Source organism: Gymnodraco acuticeps, unplaced genomic scaffold, assembly GCF_902827175.1.
Source record: "Gymnodraco acuticeps unplaced genomic scaffold, fGymAcu1.1, whole genome shotgun sequence".
Lineage (NCBI taxonomy): Eukaryota > Metazoa > Chordata > Actinopteri > Perciformes > Bathydraconidae > Gymnodraco > Gymnodraco acuticeps.
In genome coordinates, this window is record NW_022991400.1 from 1,141,103 (window position 1) to 1,159,241 (window position 18,139).

Below are 18,139 nucleotides of genomic sequence, written 5' to 3' on the forward strand. Positions count from 1 at the left end.
CACATTATTCTCAATCAACAACCACTATGCTAATTTAGTGGTGCTCTGCCCTCCCCGATCCGGAGAGCAGAGACTTTTAATGAATTCAGTACCCTTTATTTTAACAACAGCCAAATTCAACAACCCCTCAGTTTATGAAACACAGCGTGACGTAATATTTAGTAACATCCTAATAAGAGTTATGTTTATTTCCAAAACTCATAATGGTGCGATTTAAGTAGAATACGACACTGTGCTTTGTTTCTCCTAGTGTGCTGCTCTCCACAGGGGGGGGGGGGGAATTACCCACACCCTGCACCCTGCAGCAGCAACAGGAAGATTTCGAGGCGAGTTGATTTAACTAGTTAAATCGTTGAAATCTCCAGAATTCGGCGATTCGTTTCAGTACAAATCTTTACATTGCTTTTAAACCGAAGTTCCACATTACTGATGCCCTCTTTAAGGTCTCTCCGAATATTTTCCGTGCACACACACAGAGGAAACCAAAAATATTGCATCTATCTGTTCCACAGGTAATTTTTATACCGTCAATCACAGAGTCTGGCGAGGCAATGTCAAAATATAGATTTGAAATTACACTCACCAGCTCGACGATTTGTTGGTAACCATTCGCGATGCCAATTGTGAAGTTAAAACTTCTTTGCAGCAATGTTGAGCCAATCATGAAATGAGTGAAACTGGATTCGCCTGTCAATACACTGATATTTATTGAGAGCCTGAACGGCCGGAGAGTTCACAGCATATCACAGTTCTCATGTAAGATCCCAGCAAACTCTGAAGCCTAAAAGCGCCAAGAACCCATCTATACAGACAAGAAGAGGAGGGCCCTAAAACACGCGGGTTTTCCTTTAATGCATGCCAGATGTCGAGACAAAGACTCGTTGCATTGTAAACCCACATGAGCCAAGCTTCTCCCCCACAAGACATCAGATGACCTCTTGACCTGTGTCTTCCTGAGAAGCTATGGATCACATTACAGGCAGGAATACACTTCAACCATATTAAACAGATTCCCGAGGACAAATCACTAAACTCTATATACTTTAACAAGACCAAAATATTCCTTTACATGTGTGTGTATGTTCTGAAATGCACTTCAAATGATCACTTTTCTCTTGATTTCCCTTTGATATTTTCTTTAGGTACAGTGTTACTTGCAGCTAATTGATTGATTGTTTTATGGGTATTCTGTGTTGAGATGGTGCAAATATTTTTAATACATATCCAATATCTTTCTAATACATTTCTCTTGTGTTGTTCTTTCACATAACTAAGACTATAGAAGTGTAAAAAATAGGCTACATCAGATTATTCCAAGGGACATACAAGTCAAATCAAGTACATTTTTATTTATATAGCCCAAAATCACAAATCAGAATGAGGGGGTCCTTGGTGTATTCTCTATCTTGTAAGGGGTCCTTGGCTGAAAAACAATTGAGAACCTCTGCTTTAGAGAATCCGAATGCACTTTCACTATCCGACGTGTTTATGATGCGCCAGCGGACGTCATTGTGTGCGTCTGCTGCTGTGGGGAAACTATGGAAACTACAGTTTTCTATACAGAGGACTACAACATGGATGTTCAATAAGAACGAGGGACTACTGTAAACTCATCTAGAGACTCTGCACCGTGCTCTGATGCTGTTGCTTTATGCTTTATGAACGTGGACAACAGAGAAACATATTCTTCAGGACCAAAGTTGGAATTGAAATAAAAAAGGAAAGTGAAACTTATGCTCGTCACCAGGGCCGCCCCTGGCCAAGCAACATTGTGAGATGAGGCCCCCCCCCCCCCAACCGACAGGAGTGAAACATTTTGTTTTGGAAACAAAGTAGGCTACTTTGCAAATATAATTCCTGTTTATTATTATTATTATCAACAGTTACTTTTTTATACAGTGAGGTAAATGTGCATGTATGTCGTTCAGTATGCGTTTACAGGTGCGTCTGCATTTCCTGCCAAATACTAGCCTCAAAAAGATTAAAATATAATTAATGCAAATAATTTTTTTAATTTTATTTATCCTTTATTTATCCAGGAATGTCCCATTGAGATACAAGATCTCTTCTTCCAGGGAGTCCTGACCAACACGGCACACAACAAGTTTCAACATAAACTACTTCTACTAATAATCATAATCAATTCAATAATATAAATACTATATTATTTTATAATAATATAGTTGTAATAGTCAAGACAAAATATGCTTATGACATGCTCAAAAACTGATATTTCTTAAATCTGTATTCATAGTTCCCTCTGTCAGCAATGTGTCAACAACTGCACACACATTTCTATCAGTATTTCTCTGTGTTGTGGTTGACATGATGATGACTGTTAGGAGTTAAGGGGAGAGGCTGAGCGTCACCATGATGATGACTGTTAGGAGTTAAGGGGAGAGGCTGAGCATCACCATGATGATGACTGTTAGGAGTTAAGGGGAGAGGCTGAGCGTCACCATGAAATGTGCAAATTGACATAAACATTAATAAAAGGGGAAAGAATGCTCCATGTTTTTTTAGGCTGTAAACTTTAACTGTTATGTAAGCCAAGTAGACAGACAGTGTATCTCTCTTCCTCCTGTACATTAGCAGATAAAAGGCATCACATACTTGAATGAATGGTAAATAAAGAATGCTGGAAATAACTGCATCTCCATTAGCCTATATGCTCTGCAGAGACTGCCTTCTTCATGTCGTGAATTGCAGCTGATGTTTTAATATGGCAATTAGCAATTTGACTTATACAACATTCGCAAGTTGTACATTTGACTCATACAATAACCCACCTTCAAGATGCTCTAGTTTCTTCATGTTTTGTTTTTTTCCCCTCTTGCTTGTGCCGGACTGAAACTGTCTTTTCACCGACATCTCTTCACCTGCACTAGTGGCCGTATCAAAGCCGTGATTGGTCAGATGTCGATTCATTGCAACGGTGTCGGGTTGCAGCTGCTCCCCTTCTCACCTCTCACTCTCGCGGGAGGTGCGTGGAGAACTGAGCGGAGAACTGCGTACAGCAGCTGAGGCCCTCTGGGCGGGGCCCCCTGCGCAAGGCGGGGCCCCATGCAGCCTGCGTGATTGGCCTGTAGGGAGGGGCGGCCCTGCTCGTCACCCTCTCCCTCCGGTCCACATTAATACAAATGATCCCAATACGTATGATTGTATGAACTATTAAAATATCTTAAAAATAAATACAAATGTATTTATTATAAACGTTAGTCCTTAACATCTATCACCATTCAAACATCTTTTAAAAGTTGAACAAACTCCACACAGCTCAGTGAAATGTTGACTTTATTTGATCATTTCAGTAAAAACTAACGTTCATATTTCTCTTTTTGATTATAATACTGATGAACGTTCAAAACAAAGCACTTTGGCAACTTAACACATACGTTTTAAAATGCTTAATAAGCACCGTAACTTTCATGATATAATTTCTCCCATTATCGTTTGTGTCCGTGAACGGCCGACTGTTGTGTGACGTCAAATGCTGCGGCTGCAATGCATTGTGGGGCAGCATTTTCTCCTCTCCTTTCGGTACGGGAGGTCCAGTGATTCCTAAGCTAAAAGAGGTTATAAATGAAGTTTGAAACCTCCTTTCCTTTCATTTGGAGAATTGGAACGGCACTTATCATGGCTGCCAGTGACGTACTTCCGGGTCATTTCACTTGGTTAGGAAGGTTCCTAAGCTAAATGGACTATTGGACTGGGCCCCAGATATGTTCGGGCTACCAGATATGTTCGGGTGTATTTCCGTCGCATCCGTCATCCGTCATATTCGTCATATTTTACGGCAACGCAAGAGGGCCATCACGGTCAAATTCCGAACATTTAAACATAGCCGACACTTCATTCTTTACTTTGTCCGTTATTATATGTAGAAGATTATACTTTTTCTCCGTCATGTTGTTTCCTTAGCAACAACTTCAAACAGGCATAGCCTACACTTCATTCTTTACTTTGTCCGTTATTATATGTAGAAGATATTAATTTTTTTTTCGGAGACTTTGCACAAACATTTTCTCACGCTAGGAGTACTTCCACTAGCTTCGTCTTGATCTGTAGATGTGATTTGATGTGTCGTGTGTCCCCCAACTCCTCTCCAAAGTTCAGATATTTAATAAAATACTCAGGGGAGTTTCCTGACTTTTCATGCCCAAAGTCAAGCACTAGGCCCTGGGTAAATTAAGAGGCTGATCTCGGGCACTTTTGTCCACTTTCCCTGGTGGTCGAAACTCAAGCCAGACATCCCTGGAATCGTCTCAGAGAGTAGATGATCAGTGGGGCCTTATTTTTACTGAATAATGTGTTTTTTTTTATGGGGAATTCAAATATGAGCTTATTTTTAGGATTTTCGGAGACTTTGCACACGTTTTCACAAACATTTTCACGCTAGGAGTATGGGAGTACTTCCATTCGCTTCGCCTTAATCTGTAGATGTGATTTGATGTGTCGTGTGTCTCCCAACTCCTCTCCAAAGTTCAGATACTATATACAAATACTAAAAGGTAAATAAAACATTAAACATAATGACAAAATAACAACCTGAAATATTATGTAGGGTGAGTTGCCCTAATGTGGCACACGCCCTAATGTGGGACACCTAAGCTCAAATGGGTGTAGGTATTCCGCAAACAAATGAGTGTCAATGAAACTACGGGTTAACACAAGCTGTGATGTCATGCGATCAAAATCACATGACTTCTCAAATATCCAATCACAGATGAGGGTGGAAAAACCTTTAAACAGGAAGTACCATGTGTGAAGACCACCCAATTGTCAATGACATAGCGTTTTGACAAATGTAATGTTAAGGTTTTAAATTTCGTATAAATAAAACAATCTTGCAAATTTTTATCAGGATGTGTTTATGATATGTTTGTTCATCAGAACATATTATAATATGGTGTAAATATACTCTATATTTTTTATTTCAATCAAATGTTCCATCGTCCCACTTTAGGAAACATGTTTCGCAAAGTGGGACAGTATGATTTGCCTAATGTGGGACAGGTCTAAAAGGGGCATGGATTGTGCAAGAGCAATGGTTATTTACAGGGCTTTAGTCTTCTAATGCAGTATTTTAGATATTTAAGGTGAAGGGCAAATCATATTAAATAATTGGGGGTGGCTGCATCTCTGTTAAAATGGTATGACAAAGTCAGAGATAATGTTAGGGATTAATGTCTGAGTTTAAGAGATGGCAATTCATTTAAGCCCAAATATTCATAGTAATTTAATAAATCCTTCCAACACACATTGTAAAAATAGCCTAAGTTAAGAAATCATTCCAATATGTGCTATAGGTCAGTAAAAAAAAAAAAAAACACAGTGTAAAAGGGGAGTGATTAGTCGAATATGCATAAATAAAAAAGAAAGAATGCAGACTAAGATAAAGATAGGAGAGAGGAGTTTATCAAATATGTGTTATTGGTTGTGAGCATATTCTAATGGTTTTTGGATTATTGAAATATATACAGTTCTGTTTCATATGAGTGTTGAGAGCTGTATCCATAAATCTCTTAATTTTGCCCTCAAAGTGCATCAGATTAATGCATTTAACTTCAATTTAAAGAAAAACATCTTCTGTTGTAAAAACAATAACATTATAAATAGTAACATAGCTGAACATGGTATTGCACATTTAGCTTTGAGTGTTACTGACCTGAGATGTTTTTATTACATGAATTAAGGTGACTGAGGCTTTTTAACATATACTTTTCAGTGTCCCACATTTTGCACAGAACTGTCCCACATTAGGAAAAGCAGATTGTCTGAGACAACTTGGCACTAAGAGTACTTATATGTCTACCATTTCTTTTATGAGTGTAATATCTGCATTTTCTCTTTTGGTTTGAGTAGGACACATCCTGGGGATTTCAGAATGGTACTTGATGTTGATTTATTGTATCGGCTTCATATCGCAAAATATTCCCGAAGTCTGAAATGCAAAAAATGTCCGACATTAGGGCAATTCACCCTATTCTATCTACACATTTCGTAATTATCTAATCTAGTGGCCTTATAAAAGTGTTGGCTAAAGTAACGCAGAATATATATATTTTTTATACCTAACTGTAACCCAGCTTCTATGAGTATTGGCGCAGCCCTCTAATGGCGCGTTTCCACTGCAGCGGGTAGCTCGCTTTAAGCGTGAAGCCGTGCGGGGCCCGTTTTTGGTTGCGTTTCCACTTGGCCTAGTTTTGGCCCGGGGCTACTTTTTCACCTTTTTTCTGGCCCGACTAAATCGTGGTTCTAGGGCCAGGAACAACCAGGCTGAGTCGGGCTGAGTATGCTAAACTAGAGAGAGAATCGCTGGCAAGGGGGCTACAACTACAACAAGATGAACATATTTGACCGTGAATTAATTGTAATACACATTTCAAAATGATGCAGAAGTAACAACATACTGATACCGGTTAGTAAAAACCATGAATTAATGCTTTGACAAGTCTGCAGACAGACGGCAGGCGAAAAACCCTTTTAAAATGCGTGTTTTCTAAATGTAGCTTGGCTAAGCTAACGTTATATATGCTCCCACCGTCCACACTCACAACAACGGCCTATACAGACATAAATAAACCAGCGACTGTATTCGCCATGACACAGGCAGTCTGTGGTTTGTACTTGTTTAACTTTTGTCAAGTTTCTGAACAGATATGAAGAGCTGTGAGCTCCGAGTGCTAAGAGCTAACGGCTGTGTTGTTTTTCTGGGGCTCTCATTGAAGATGACGTCACGGCTCCGCCTACACTGCGTTACTATAGTAACTGCCCAGTTCCTAAACTGTAATGGAAACGCAGCATTACAGTGAGCCGGGCCTAATAAGGCCTAACCAAACCGAGCGAGGCCGAGCGAGGCCGAACGAGGCCTGCAGTGGAAATGCGCCATAAGGCTATCGCTATTGGGTTTACCCTTCTGCGCCCCCGCGCAGTACTGAAAACACTTGTAGTCCACGCCCACCCGCTAGGTGGGCCACACCCTCGGGCCTCCTTCCGGTATAAATAGGGAGGTTGCCCGGCGATCTGCTCCCATACCATATAACTTTTCTTCAGCTATTCGTAGAGCCAGTGGGGCCCAGCGCTTAGAGGGCTGCGCCAATACTCATAGAAGCTGGGTTACAGTTAGGTAACCTCAGTTCTATTTCGTATATGGCTTCGCACTCTAAGGCTATCGCTATTGGGTTAAGGGCGAAGCATGATGTAGTCTGCGCCCCACTGGGTCCGTCCAGCACTAGAAGCACAGACATACCTGCTTAATAACACCCCCCTGCCTGTTGTGCCATGCGTAATGGCACATCCCCGTCCCTGGAGCAAACATACCTGTTTTCCTGACGGGGTGAAGGCTGGGAACAATACATACCGACCGCTGTGAGAAAGTAGAGACGAAGGTCCCACCTTGTCCTGCGATCATAGAGGGGGAACAGCCGCTCTCTCCGTGTCAGCCAGGTAGGAGAGCTCTCAGCTGGATCTCTGACGACACTCACTCTGACCAGGCACTCCCTACGAAGTGTGTCAGAGGAAGGGGAACGTCCCTCTCCTACGAGGGGAAAAAGGGCCGCTCTCTGTGTGCCGCGAGGCAGGAGAGAGGCGCACAGCTGGATCCCTGACGTCACTCACTCTGACAGGACACCCAGTACAGGGCGTGTCAGAGAGGAAAGGGAGACATCCCTCAAATACAATTGAATAAATGAACAGGGGGAAGACCAAGATGCAGCCGTGCAAATATCTTCCACTGACATTCCTCCGCGCAACACCGAGGAGGAGGAATTTCCTCTGGTTGAGTGCGCTTTGATATTCTCCGGGGGCTCCACCCCAGAGGAGACATATGCCTGTGACACAGCCTCACACAGCCAGTGTGACAGCCGTTGTGTAGACAGAGGTTGCCCGATCGAGCGCTCTCTGTAGTGCACAAACAGGCGCTGAGAACGGCGCAATGCCGCCGTGCGCGCCACATAGCAGACAGCGCGCGCACCGGGCAGAGGAGATGAGATGTTTCTTCTTCCTCCGACCTGTGAGGAGGGGGGAAGAAGCCAGCCAGGGTGATCACTCTTGACCTAAAAGAGTTGTGATGACCTTATAGGCATGAAGCCAGGTTAGGGCGTAAAACAGCTGAACTGCATCTCCATGGATCCGGAGACATGACGGAGCCACCGGGAAAGCAGACAGATCACCCTTTCCTCTGATAGAGCCAAAAGCAGTACTACTTTGGCTGAATACAGTTAAGGGGAACCTGATCAGGTTCAAATGGGGTTTTTCTTTAGTGCGCATAACACCAAAGCCAAATCCCACTGAGGCGCCAGTGTGCGTGACACCGGTCTGAGTCTCCATACTCCTCGCATAGCACGGCTGCTGCGTTCTGCGAGCCCCTCGGTTAAATTCGCCGGAAATAACACTGTTCCTGGGATAACGGGAGTGTTTCTTGCATCCCATGGAACTGCTGGCGGGAGAGGCTTCTCTGTGATGTGCCGTAATGGTCGTCATGGTGACGTGCCACGCCCTCGCCGCTGCTGCCCGTGAAGCAAAAAAGCTGCGAGGGAGTTTCCACACGCTGCATTCCACTCTGTCTCTCATCATGAGGCGCGTACACGCCCAGAGGATGAGAGGTGTGTGTATGCTGTCCTCACGAGGCGTTATAACAGTGCTCGTGGATTTATTATGACCGTGTGTAAGGCATATCTGGGACAGAGGAATGCCTCGAGCTCTGCAGTTTATAAACCAATAGGTTAAAACAGCAGGCTTCTGCAGTGAATGAAGCACCTCTGGAGACTCCCCCTGTGGGGGAGACCCAGGGGAATCCGCCCCGTGACCAGCTGACGCTAATGCCGAGCAGCTGCGTTACGGAGAGGGCTGTGTGGTTTGTGACACGCCGGAGGAGAGCTGTCAGTTTCTCACTCGCTGCCAGAGAGCGCTCTGCTGCTGGCTGAGTTTTTAATTCCACTCCAGATAACGTTTGTCTGAGAGGGAAGGGAACAGCTCTTCTTCCAACTTGTTATGAAACCCAGGCTTTGACAGATGCGATACGAGATGTACCGTCTGTAAAGCGACTTCCTCCCTGGAGCGAGCCAGCAACTAGCAGGTCGTCCAAAGGAAACCACCCTCTCATCCCTCCTCTGTGTAGCGGCTCCAGCCTTCTCTACACAAAAATGGGAGGAGCCAGGACATATCCAAACGGCAGACGATTGTCTGGTCTGATATTCCCTGAAATGAGAAACCGCAGGAATTTCCTGTGTTTCGGGATGATGGGTACGTGGAAGTATGCATCCTTCAGGTGGAAGTGAACCAGTCGTCCTGGTGAACACATTCCAGCCCCTGTTTGATCGTCAGCATGTGGAATACTGACAGATCGAGGATGTCTCATTGCCCCAGTCTTTTTCGGGATTAGAAAAATAATGGGAGTGAAAACCCCTGATTTTCCTCCCTTTGAGGAACCCTGGAAATATCCTCTTTCAACAGGAGTTCCAGCAGCTCGGATTTGGAGCGCAAGACATAGCTTCTGGGAGGACAGGAGTGTTTCCTGTATCCCATTGAACTGTGGGGGGCTTTTTCGTCACCACGCTGCGGGGTGTGACACGTCGAAGGAGAGCTGTCAGCGTGTCCACTCCACTCTCTGCCGTGAGAGTCGTGCTCTCATGCGGGCTGAGTTCAATTCCACCCAGGTAAACAATACTCTGGGCTGGAATAGGACAGCTCTTTTCCCAATTTATCATGAAACCCAGCTTTGACAGATACGATATGAGTTGTACCGTCTGTAAAACCGCTTCCTCCCTGGAGCGAGCCATGCAGCAGCAGGTCCAGGTCCAGGTAAAAATAGTACTCTCATCCCTCCTCTGTGTAGCGGCTGCAACGCCGTCTCTACACACTTTGAAAAAGTACGAGGAGCCAGGGAATAGCCGAACGACAGACGGTTGTACTGGTACGCTATTCCCTGGAATGAAAACCGCAGGAATTTCCTGTGTTGCGGAATGATGGGTACATGGAAGTATGCATCCTTTAGGTCTATAGAGGTGAACCAATCTCCCTGGTGAACACACTCTAGCACCTTTTTGACCGTCAGCATGTGAAAAGGCCTTTTCATTATTGCCTTGTTGAAAACTGACCGGTCGAGGATGGGTCTCATTCCCCCTGTCTTATTCGGGATAAGAAAATAGCGGGAGTAATACCCCTGATTTTCTTCCTCCTGGGGAACCCTGGAAATAGAACAGGAGTTCCCGTAGCTCTGCTTGGAGCGCAATACACTGTTCACGGGATGTTAGGCATGTCACCTGTATCCCGTTGAACTGTGGGGGGGGGGGGAGGCGAACTGCAGGGTGTACCCTGCTGATCAGCCTGTGCATCCATCCGTCCATCAAACACATGCGCTGCCACGCCGAGAAACCCTCTGACAGCGGGCGCGCATGCTCGAGATGTGTTGTGGTTGTCATGACGACGAGCCACGCCAGAGCCCTCGCCGCCGCTGCCCGTGAGGCAATCCAAGGTGGGCCTAGAGCGAAAGGGCTGTGCGGAGGCCTCCACACGCTGCGTATCACTCCGCCTCGCATCATGAGACGTGTACACGCTCAGAGGATGGGTGGAGGTGTGTGCAGTAATATCCACATGAGGCGTTAACACTGCGCTCCTGGGCTTATTATGACCGTGTATAGGTGGCGTATCTCGGACAGAAGAATGCCGCGAGGTCTGTGGTTTAATAACCGAAGAATCATAACCACCAGAACCCTGCAGCGAACCATGCTGCCTACTAATCACCAGATTGAAGGCAGCTGGTGTAATTACTGTGCTCCGCAGCTTATTAATCGATAGATTAAATAGCGCAGGCTTTTGTACCGAACCCGGCTGGCTATTAACCGATAGGTCATGGCAGCTGGCTCACCGGCCAGAGTGGGGGATATGTAAAACACATTTGAAACTGATGACTCAGCCAACATGTTGGGAAATAATCTTCTTTTATTTTCCTCACACTGCCTCCCCAACCGTCAAGGCCGCTCTGCTTCCTCGGCGGCTCTCATGGAGCAGACGCCGAACGGGAGTACCTCACTCCCTTTTTACCCCCCCTCTCCTGGTGGGGGGGGTGGAGGCCCCGTGAGGCAACCCAAGGTGGGCCTAGCGAAAAGGCTGTGAGGAGGCCTCGACACGTTGCATTCACTCCGCCTCTCATCATGATGCGCGTACACGCTCAGAGGATGGGTGGAGGTGTGTGCAGTGATAACCACATGAGGCGTTACCACGGCGCTCATGGGCTTATTGTCACCGTGTGTAGGTGGCGTATCTCGGATAGAGGAATGCCGCGAGGTCTGTGGTTTAATAACCGAAAGTTATAACCACCAGAACCCTGCAGCGAACCATGCTGCCTACTAATCACCAGATTGAAGGCAGCTGGTGTAGTTACTGTGCTCCGCAGCTTATTAATCGATAGATTAAAATGCGCAGGCTTTTGTAACGAATCCTGCTGGCTATTAACCGATAGGTCATAGGCAGCTGGTTTACCCAGAGTGGGGGATATGTGAAACACATTTGAAACTGATGACTCAGCCAACATGTTGGAAAATAAGCTTCTTTTTATTTTCCTCACACTCCCTCCCAAACCGTCAAGGCCGCTCTGTCTCCTCGGCGGCTCTCATGGAGCAGACGCCGAACGGGAGTATCTCACTCCCTTTTTACCCCCCTCTGGTGGGGGCCCGTAGGTGCGGGACGGTGCCCTGGAGGTGTGGGCCGGTGCCGCGGCCGCCGCTGACGGATGATTCTGACGCCTCGGCTGCTGTTGCTGCTGGTGTCTGTCCGTCTGCCGCTGTGGCCGGGTTGGCTGCTGCTGCTGCTGCTGGTGTCGCTGCTGCTTCACCGCTGGCTGGAGCCAGCCGACGTGCTGGCGGATGTCCTCCGCCTGCTCCGATGCCGCCTTCATGGAATCAACCATGGCCAGGAACTGGGGCCCGAACAGCCCGTCCGAGCTGATCGGAGCGTCCAGTAAAACCTTCCTGGCTGGCTCTGTGACCGCTGCCTGCTGTAACCAGAGGTGACGCTGGATCTGTGTCATCCAGGCTGTAATCCTCGCCTGGGACACCGCCACGGCTGCGCACAGCGAGAGCGCCGTGCTGGCCGCCTTAGCGATCTCCTCCGCCTCCTCTGGAGCCATGGTGGTGTGTTCTGGATGGGTTCCTGCCCACCCCAGACGTCTTCCTCACCTGCAGCAGCTAGAGCGTCCGCCCCTCGCTTCCTGTCGGATGAAGGAAGACGCACACAGTGAGGACATGCAACCTGCTGGCTGAGAGCCGCGTCCGCGTGCTCTGGCCCCAGACAGGCTGCGCATATCGGATGCAAATCGTAGCTCATAATGTAGCTGTATTGCACGAAGGGCACATACGGACACACTCTTTATTGCTCATGATGTTGCTTTTCTCGTGCTTCAGTAAACTGCTGGTTGCTGAAGAAAAGAGGGGAGCAGATCGCCGGGCAACCTCCCTATTTATACCGGAAGGAGGCCCGAGGGTGGGGCCCACCTAGCGGGTGGGCATGGACTACAAGTGTTTTCAGTACTGCGCGGGGGCGCAGAAGGGTAAACCCAATAGCGATAGCCTTAGAGGGCGAAGCCATATACGAAATAGAACATTATTTATGTGCACAAGTACATGGGACCCCACCATAGCACCCCACACATAACAAGCTGTCCCGAGTTCCTCCGGCTGCAGTTCCGCAGACGGCCGGTGTGTGGCAGCAGAGCGCTGGGAGCAGAGGGAGGTGAGTATATGACGGATATGACGGATGACGGATGCGACGGAAATACACCCGAACATATCTGGTAGCCCGAACATATCTGGTACTGACATCGTAACTCTTATCTCTCTAGGGCTCTGGTTCGCGTCTATACCATGTCTGCGTAGAATAACAGTAGCAACAAGGACCTGTGGGCTCACGTGCGCCCCCTTCAGTGCGGCAGAGGTTATGGCTGACTAGATATGGTAGCTGATGTCCTAACCAAGCCGTTGACAAAGGCACAATTTGACAAGTTCAAAGGGTATTTGTTTGGAGAGTAATGTAAATTGCAGGTATAAAAATTGAACACTGCTAGAGAAGCTTTTGTTTTGTTTATTTGGATTCTGTGTACCACTGTAGAGAGTTATCAACATGTCTTTGAGTGGGACTGTTGAGCATATTTGTATAATAACAAAGTCATGTTTCAGTTCATGTGTATGACATCATCAGAATGTGCCTGAAACGTGGTGATGCTAATGAGCATGCGCAGATACAATAAACGGCCCAGTACTCCAGGCCAAACTCTGAGCGATGTGGTCGTGTGTTTCTTCTGTCCGTTAGCATACTTACAAGCTACTTTGGTTGACTGCAAACGTGGAGACTTCTGCTGAATATAATGTCTCACACAACACAACTCTATCAATAAAGATTAAGACCCAGAAAGCACATGGCTACTTAGCATGCAAAATGACAACATTCTGCATGTTAAGTAGCCAGGTGCTTTCGTGTTATCAGCTGAATCTTTGTTTATTGATTAGAACTAGGGATGTGCATCTCCATCACTGAGGCTGATGAGATGTGCATCGCTACGTTGCCACGATACGATACATTAACGATACATTTGAAACACCAGACGATGCGATGCTATACGATTTACCCCTGTTGCGATACAGTTCGATACGATTTGATTCAACATTATGCGATTCGGGGCGATACGATGCGATTCAACACGATGCAAAAATAATGATACTTCAATATGGTACGACAGAGGATTTTGTTTTATTCCTTATATGCAGCAAATCATACATTAACAAAAAAGTGCTTTACATATTTGGTACTGCACATCCCATCATGCCGTTTCTTTTTTACCTTAAAAAGCTCTCCAGAGTACAGTTCAATGTTATAACACCTCACAGTTAAACTATTTAAGGATGCATTGCCTATGATTAACAATGTGCAAATAACAGCTACCATAGTGCAATGCCCATACAGCTGCCAGCCTGATGTGCTGAACACTCATTCATAGGCTAACTCACCAGTGAGCAGAAAGCAGTGGGTTCTATATGAACAATAAAGAATACAAATAACCTTTCACAAACAGGTATTTCATAACTGCTGACAGTAAGGAAGACATTTCAACTATTATTGGCTGTCACAGGCTGCTGTAAACTAAACACCACTCTCTCTGACAGAACACCTCACTGAGGGATTTAACTCATATGTATAACTTTCAGGTTTCTCTTTTCAGCCGCAGACCCCATGTCGCCTCTTTATGTGCGTCGCTAATTTCCTCGTACTAGTTGTGTACTTTAAAGCGGCACGGCATCGTTTACAATTTGCGAGGGATTTTTGAAGTTGACCGTCTTTCTTGAAAAATCCGAAGTGTTGCCAAACGTTTGGTTTGTAGGTATTTTTGTAGGTGCGCTACAATTTCGATTTTCGATTTCCATGTGTGTTGATAACTGAGACTCTCGGCCGCCGTAGTGGTGAAGCAGATATCAAAGATCGTCTGAGTGCTGACAGGATGAGAGGATATTATATGAATGAATCGTTTTTTTACCGATGCAAAGACGCTACAATCGATGCATCGCGAGTTCAACCCAAACTGTAGTGGATGTGCACTCTTTCAACCGGTGCACTCGCATCTTGAAGGTTTGTGCCAGTGCACCGATGCGAATCGGTGAATCTTAACATCCCTAATTAGAACATGTTACTCTGATGATAGTGTTCAAGACAGCCTATATGTCTGAACTCGATCCTTGGAGTAATGTGTTAGGGAGCCTTCTCTTCAATATTGTTTTCACATAACGAGCATTTTGCGCTGCTCTTTTCCAATGTGGAAGCAGAATGTGTGAACACGATGCAGGGTGTGTCTCTAGACATCTTTAGACTGGAATAGCGGGGCCCAGTACGTGAACTCGCCTCGCAGTTGCACACGCCAGGACCGAGGACATCAGACTCCAGAGAAAACTTGCTCAAGTCCGAGTCCAAGTTGGAGCGTCAATGTACAAGTCGAGTCCGAGTCATCATGGGGGCAAAGATGCACGAGTCCGAGTACAAGTCATCGCGCGCGAGAATTCACGAGTCAATACATAATTTTTCTGAAATAAGGTCCCATGGACCGGAAGTAGATGGGCGTGACTTCACCACTCTATTGAAGTCAATGGAAAGAGAAAACGTATCTTTCGATCCCATTTGAATTGTGCCATGAATTACACATATGATGTTTGTCAATCTTAAAAAATCATTTCCATGTCAAAAAAGTCACAGTTTGTCGTAAAACTGTTGAAATATAAGACTATGAAAAATATGCAACTAGAAATCCCAGAGTAAGTGATGTCACTCATAACTGATGTCACAATTGTTTTCCTCCACTAAATATAAGAGATAGCTAAGATAAGATAACTTTAACAAGATGCCTGTGTGCTTAGTACCAGGCTGTAATCATACCAGCAATGGGTCTTGCTCGTTCTTTGGCTTCCCATCTGATGAAAGGACCAGGAGTGGCTGGATCAAGTTAGCTACCTAGCTAGTAGCAAGCACGTTAGTTAGCATTACAGCCTTGTCATTTGTATTAGCCTTAACATTAAGTAACATTAAGTAACCCAAAATGTTATACAGTAAGAGTAGTAGTCATATTTCGTGAACCCTTTGAAGAGTACTGTCACACCGGTGTGATCATTCTATAATACACCATTTAAGCCCGGGGGAGAAATGCTAACGCTACATTAGCATCTGCGATCTTTTCTACTTCACGCTATCTCCACAAATGGTTGACATTAAACATTAAAAAGATCAGGCAGTTCAGAGAGAATCAAAGGAAGGCAGGCAGGCAGCTTTGCATGACATTCTTCTGGACGTGTTTCATTGTGGTGATAGTGAGGGTATAGTCAATCGTTTTGTTGACAAGACAGTGACGGCCATCTTGGTGACGTGTGTTGTTGTGCGAGACCAGAGATGTAGTTCATTGAGCGTTTCACACAAACAAATGTGTTACTTCGCAGTTTTACGACAAATCTTTTTTTTTTTTGACTTGCAAAATTATCTTTTAAATTGTCAAACATCATATGTGTAATTCGTGGCACAATCCAAATGGGATCGAAAGATAATCTTTCTCTCTCCATTGACTTCAATACATAATTTTTCCGAAATAAGGTCCCATGGAGGTCCACCGGAAGAGGAGGGACTTCGCCACTCTATAACGTGCTGATTGGCTGTGGGTGGGCCCAGGCCCAGGCCCAGGCCCAGGCCCAGGCCCAGAGCTACGCCACTGGTTACAAATAACTCTGGTTCTATCAATTGAGATGTAAAATGTCCATATCAGAGTTCGGTACCTTTCTCCATGTTTCTGTCCCCGCCACTTCATTTCTGTTTCGGTTCATGTGAGCGCTGCAGCAGTCTTAGACCCGCCCCAAATGCTCTCATTGGTTAAAACGCATGATACGCCCATTCTAAGACAATACTGCTTTCAACGCGCCCCTCCTGGGACCATTGCTTTGTCTGTATGTGTATTCAGAGCCAGTGAGCAACGGACTTTCAAAATAATAATAATAATTAAAAAAACTGTTGGTGTTTATTAATAACACGTTAAGTTGCCCAGCCCTAATTTGTATATTTGTATTCTTTGGGATGGTGAGAAACAGCATTTAGATATCCCTGTATGTATCACACACGGAGGAATTGACAATTAAGTTGACTTTGACTATTTTTGATTACCATAAACTCTTTGAGGGACATGCACGTTACATAGCTTGGACTTCATCATTATAGACACCAAACGTAAATACTTGGGCAAAGACTTGACTGTCAGCAGATTATTGTTGTATTTATTTTTGCAAATACTAGAAGTCCTTCAAGGTGAGATAATCCAAAAACCACACCTAGCGTTTAACAATCCTAGAAACCAAGTTATAACGAAAACGTACATTCTAAAACTATTAATAGAACATTTATATATTAATAGAACACAAAGATTAATAATAGAAATGATTAACGGCCCTATAAATGAACTTTAAATGTGTCTTTTACCGTAAAATAGGCAACATTTCCTTGTTCCTTGTGAGGAGATGTCAAACAGGTTTGTCAGAATATTTAAGATAAAGGCTGGCCAAGATTAAAGTTGTTGCAGTTGTTACAGTAGCCAAGTTAAATCTTAGGAAAGCACCAGACATAGACATTTCATTGTCAACGGTTTGTGTTAAATATAAAATACAAGCTCCTGGCTCAGTAAGGTAAAGGACTCTCTGAGTGTTTATATAGTTAACTTAGTCTAATATCTCAGTAGCTCTCAAATGGTTTGGTCACGATTTATGTAAACAAGTATTTCCAAGGCACACCTTATGACATATTGTTTTTACTCTGATTATTATTATTATTATTATTATTAGGGCCTGAGCTCGACAGAGTTAACGTTTTTAAACCTTTCTGAACGAAAAGCAGCTTTATCATATTCTATAAAGACGCAGTCGAGTTTGTAACTGCCTTGTTCTTTTTCTTTGGGCCCATAGATTCCAATGATGACGGGGGTCTTCATGGACTCATCGCCTAATGATGACTACAGCACGGACCACTCTCTGTTCACTTCTTCTTCCAGCGTCCACGCTGCCTCCATGGCAGCTCAAAGCCAGCCTGAGGAACTCCCCCAGTCCATGTCCAGGGACGCCATTTGGCTCTGGATAGCCATCACTGCCACCATTGGGAACATTGTAGTCCTGGGTGTAGTGTACGCGTTCACATTCTGAAATGAGTACTCTGGGCAGTATGTATGAATATATTTTATGACTAGACATGAGCTGTGATGGGCTTTGGGGGCGATCTGCAAGTGGATGACTCAGACATTGGAATTTCATTTAGTCACTAAAATACACATCAGCAAAACTAACCGGAAGTTGCAAAGCACTTGAGAACTTCTGCCAGCGAAGCGTTGTAATAGCAGACAGAATGTACAAATGTCTTCTTTCCTGGTTAAGTTTATGTGCTTCAAAGTAACTGTGTATTACTGAGTGTGTGTGTGCTGTTTGTGTAACACTTTGGCACAGTGCCCAGCAGAAGACTAGCAGAGACAGGTTGTGATTGATTTTTTCCCCTTTTTCATTCAATATTGATAAACGGTTTTGAGGACACATTTGTAACTTGTAAAGCCCTCTTTGAAGTCCTGTGTAATTATTGAGTG

General features: G+C 44.9%; 1 protein-coding gene across 1 annotated transcript; it reads left to right on the forward strand.

Annotated features, from left to right (window-relative positions):
* Positions 1-12,145: 12,145 nt before the first annotated feature.
* Positions 12,146-17,708, forward strand: LOC117532392 (uncharacterized protein C14orf132). Its single transcript, XM_034195703.1, has 3 exons — positions 12,146-12,237; positions 12,842-12,848; positions 17,475-17,708. The coding sequence occupies exons 1-3, from the start codon at positions 12,146-12,148 to the stop codon at positions 17,706-17,708; spliced, it is 333 nt and encodes a 110-aa protein (XP_034051594.1).
* Positions 17,709-18,139: the final 431 nt, after the last annotated feature.

Excerpts from the sequence above, each read along its gene's own strand:
- LOC117532392 (XM_034195703.1), top strand. The coding sequence starts at position 12,146 with ATGGGTTCCTGCCCACCCCAGACGTCTTCCTCACCTGCAGCAGCTAGA.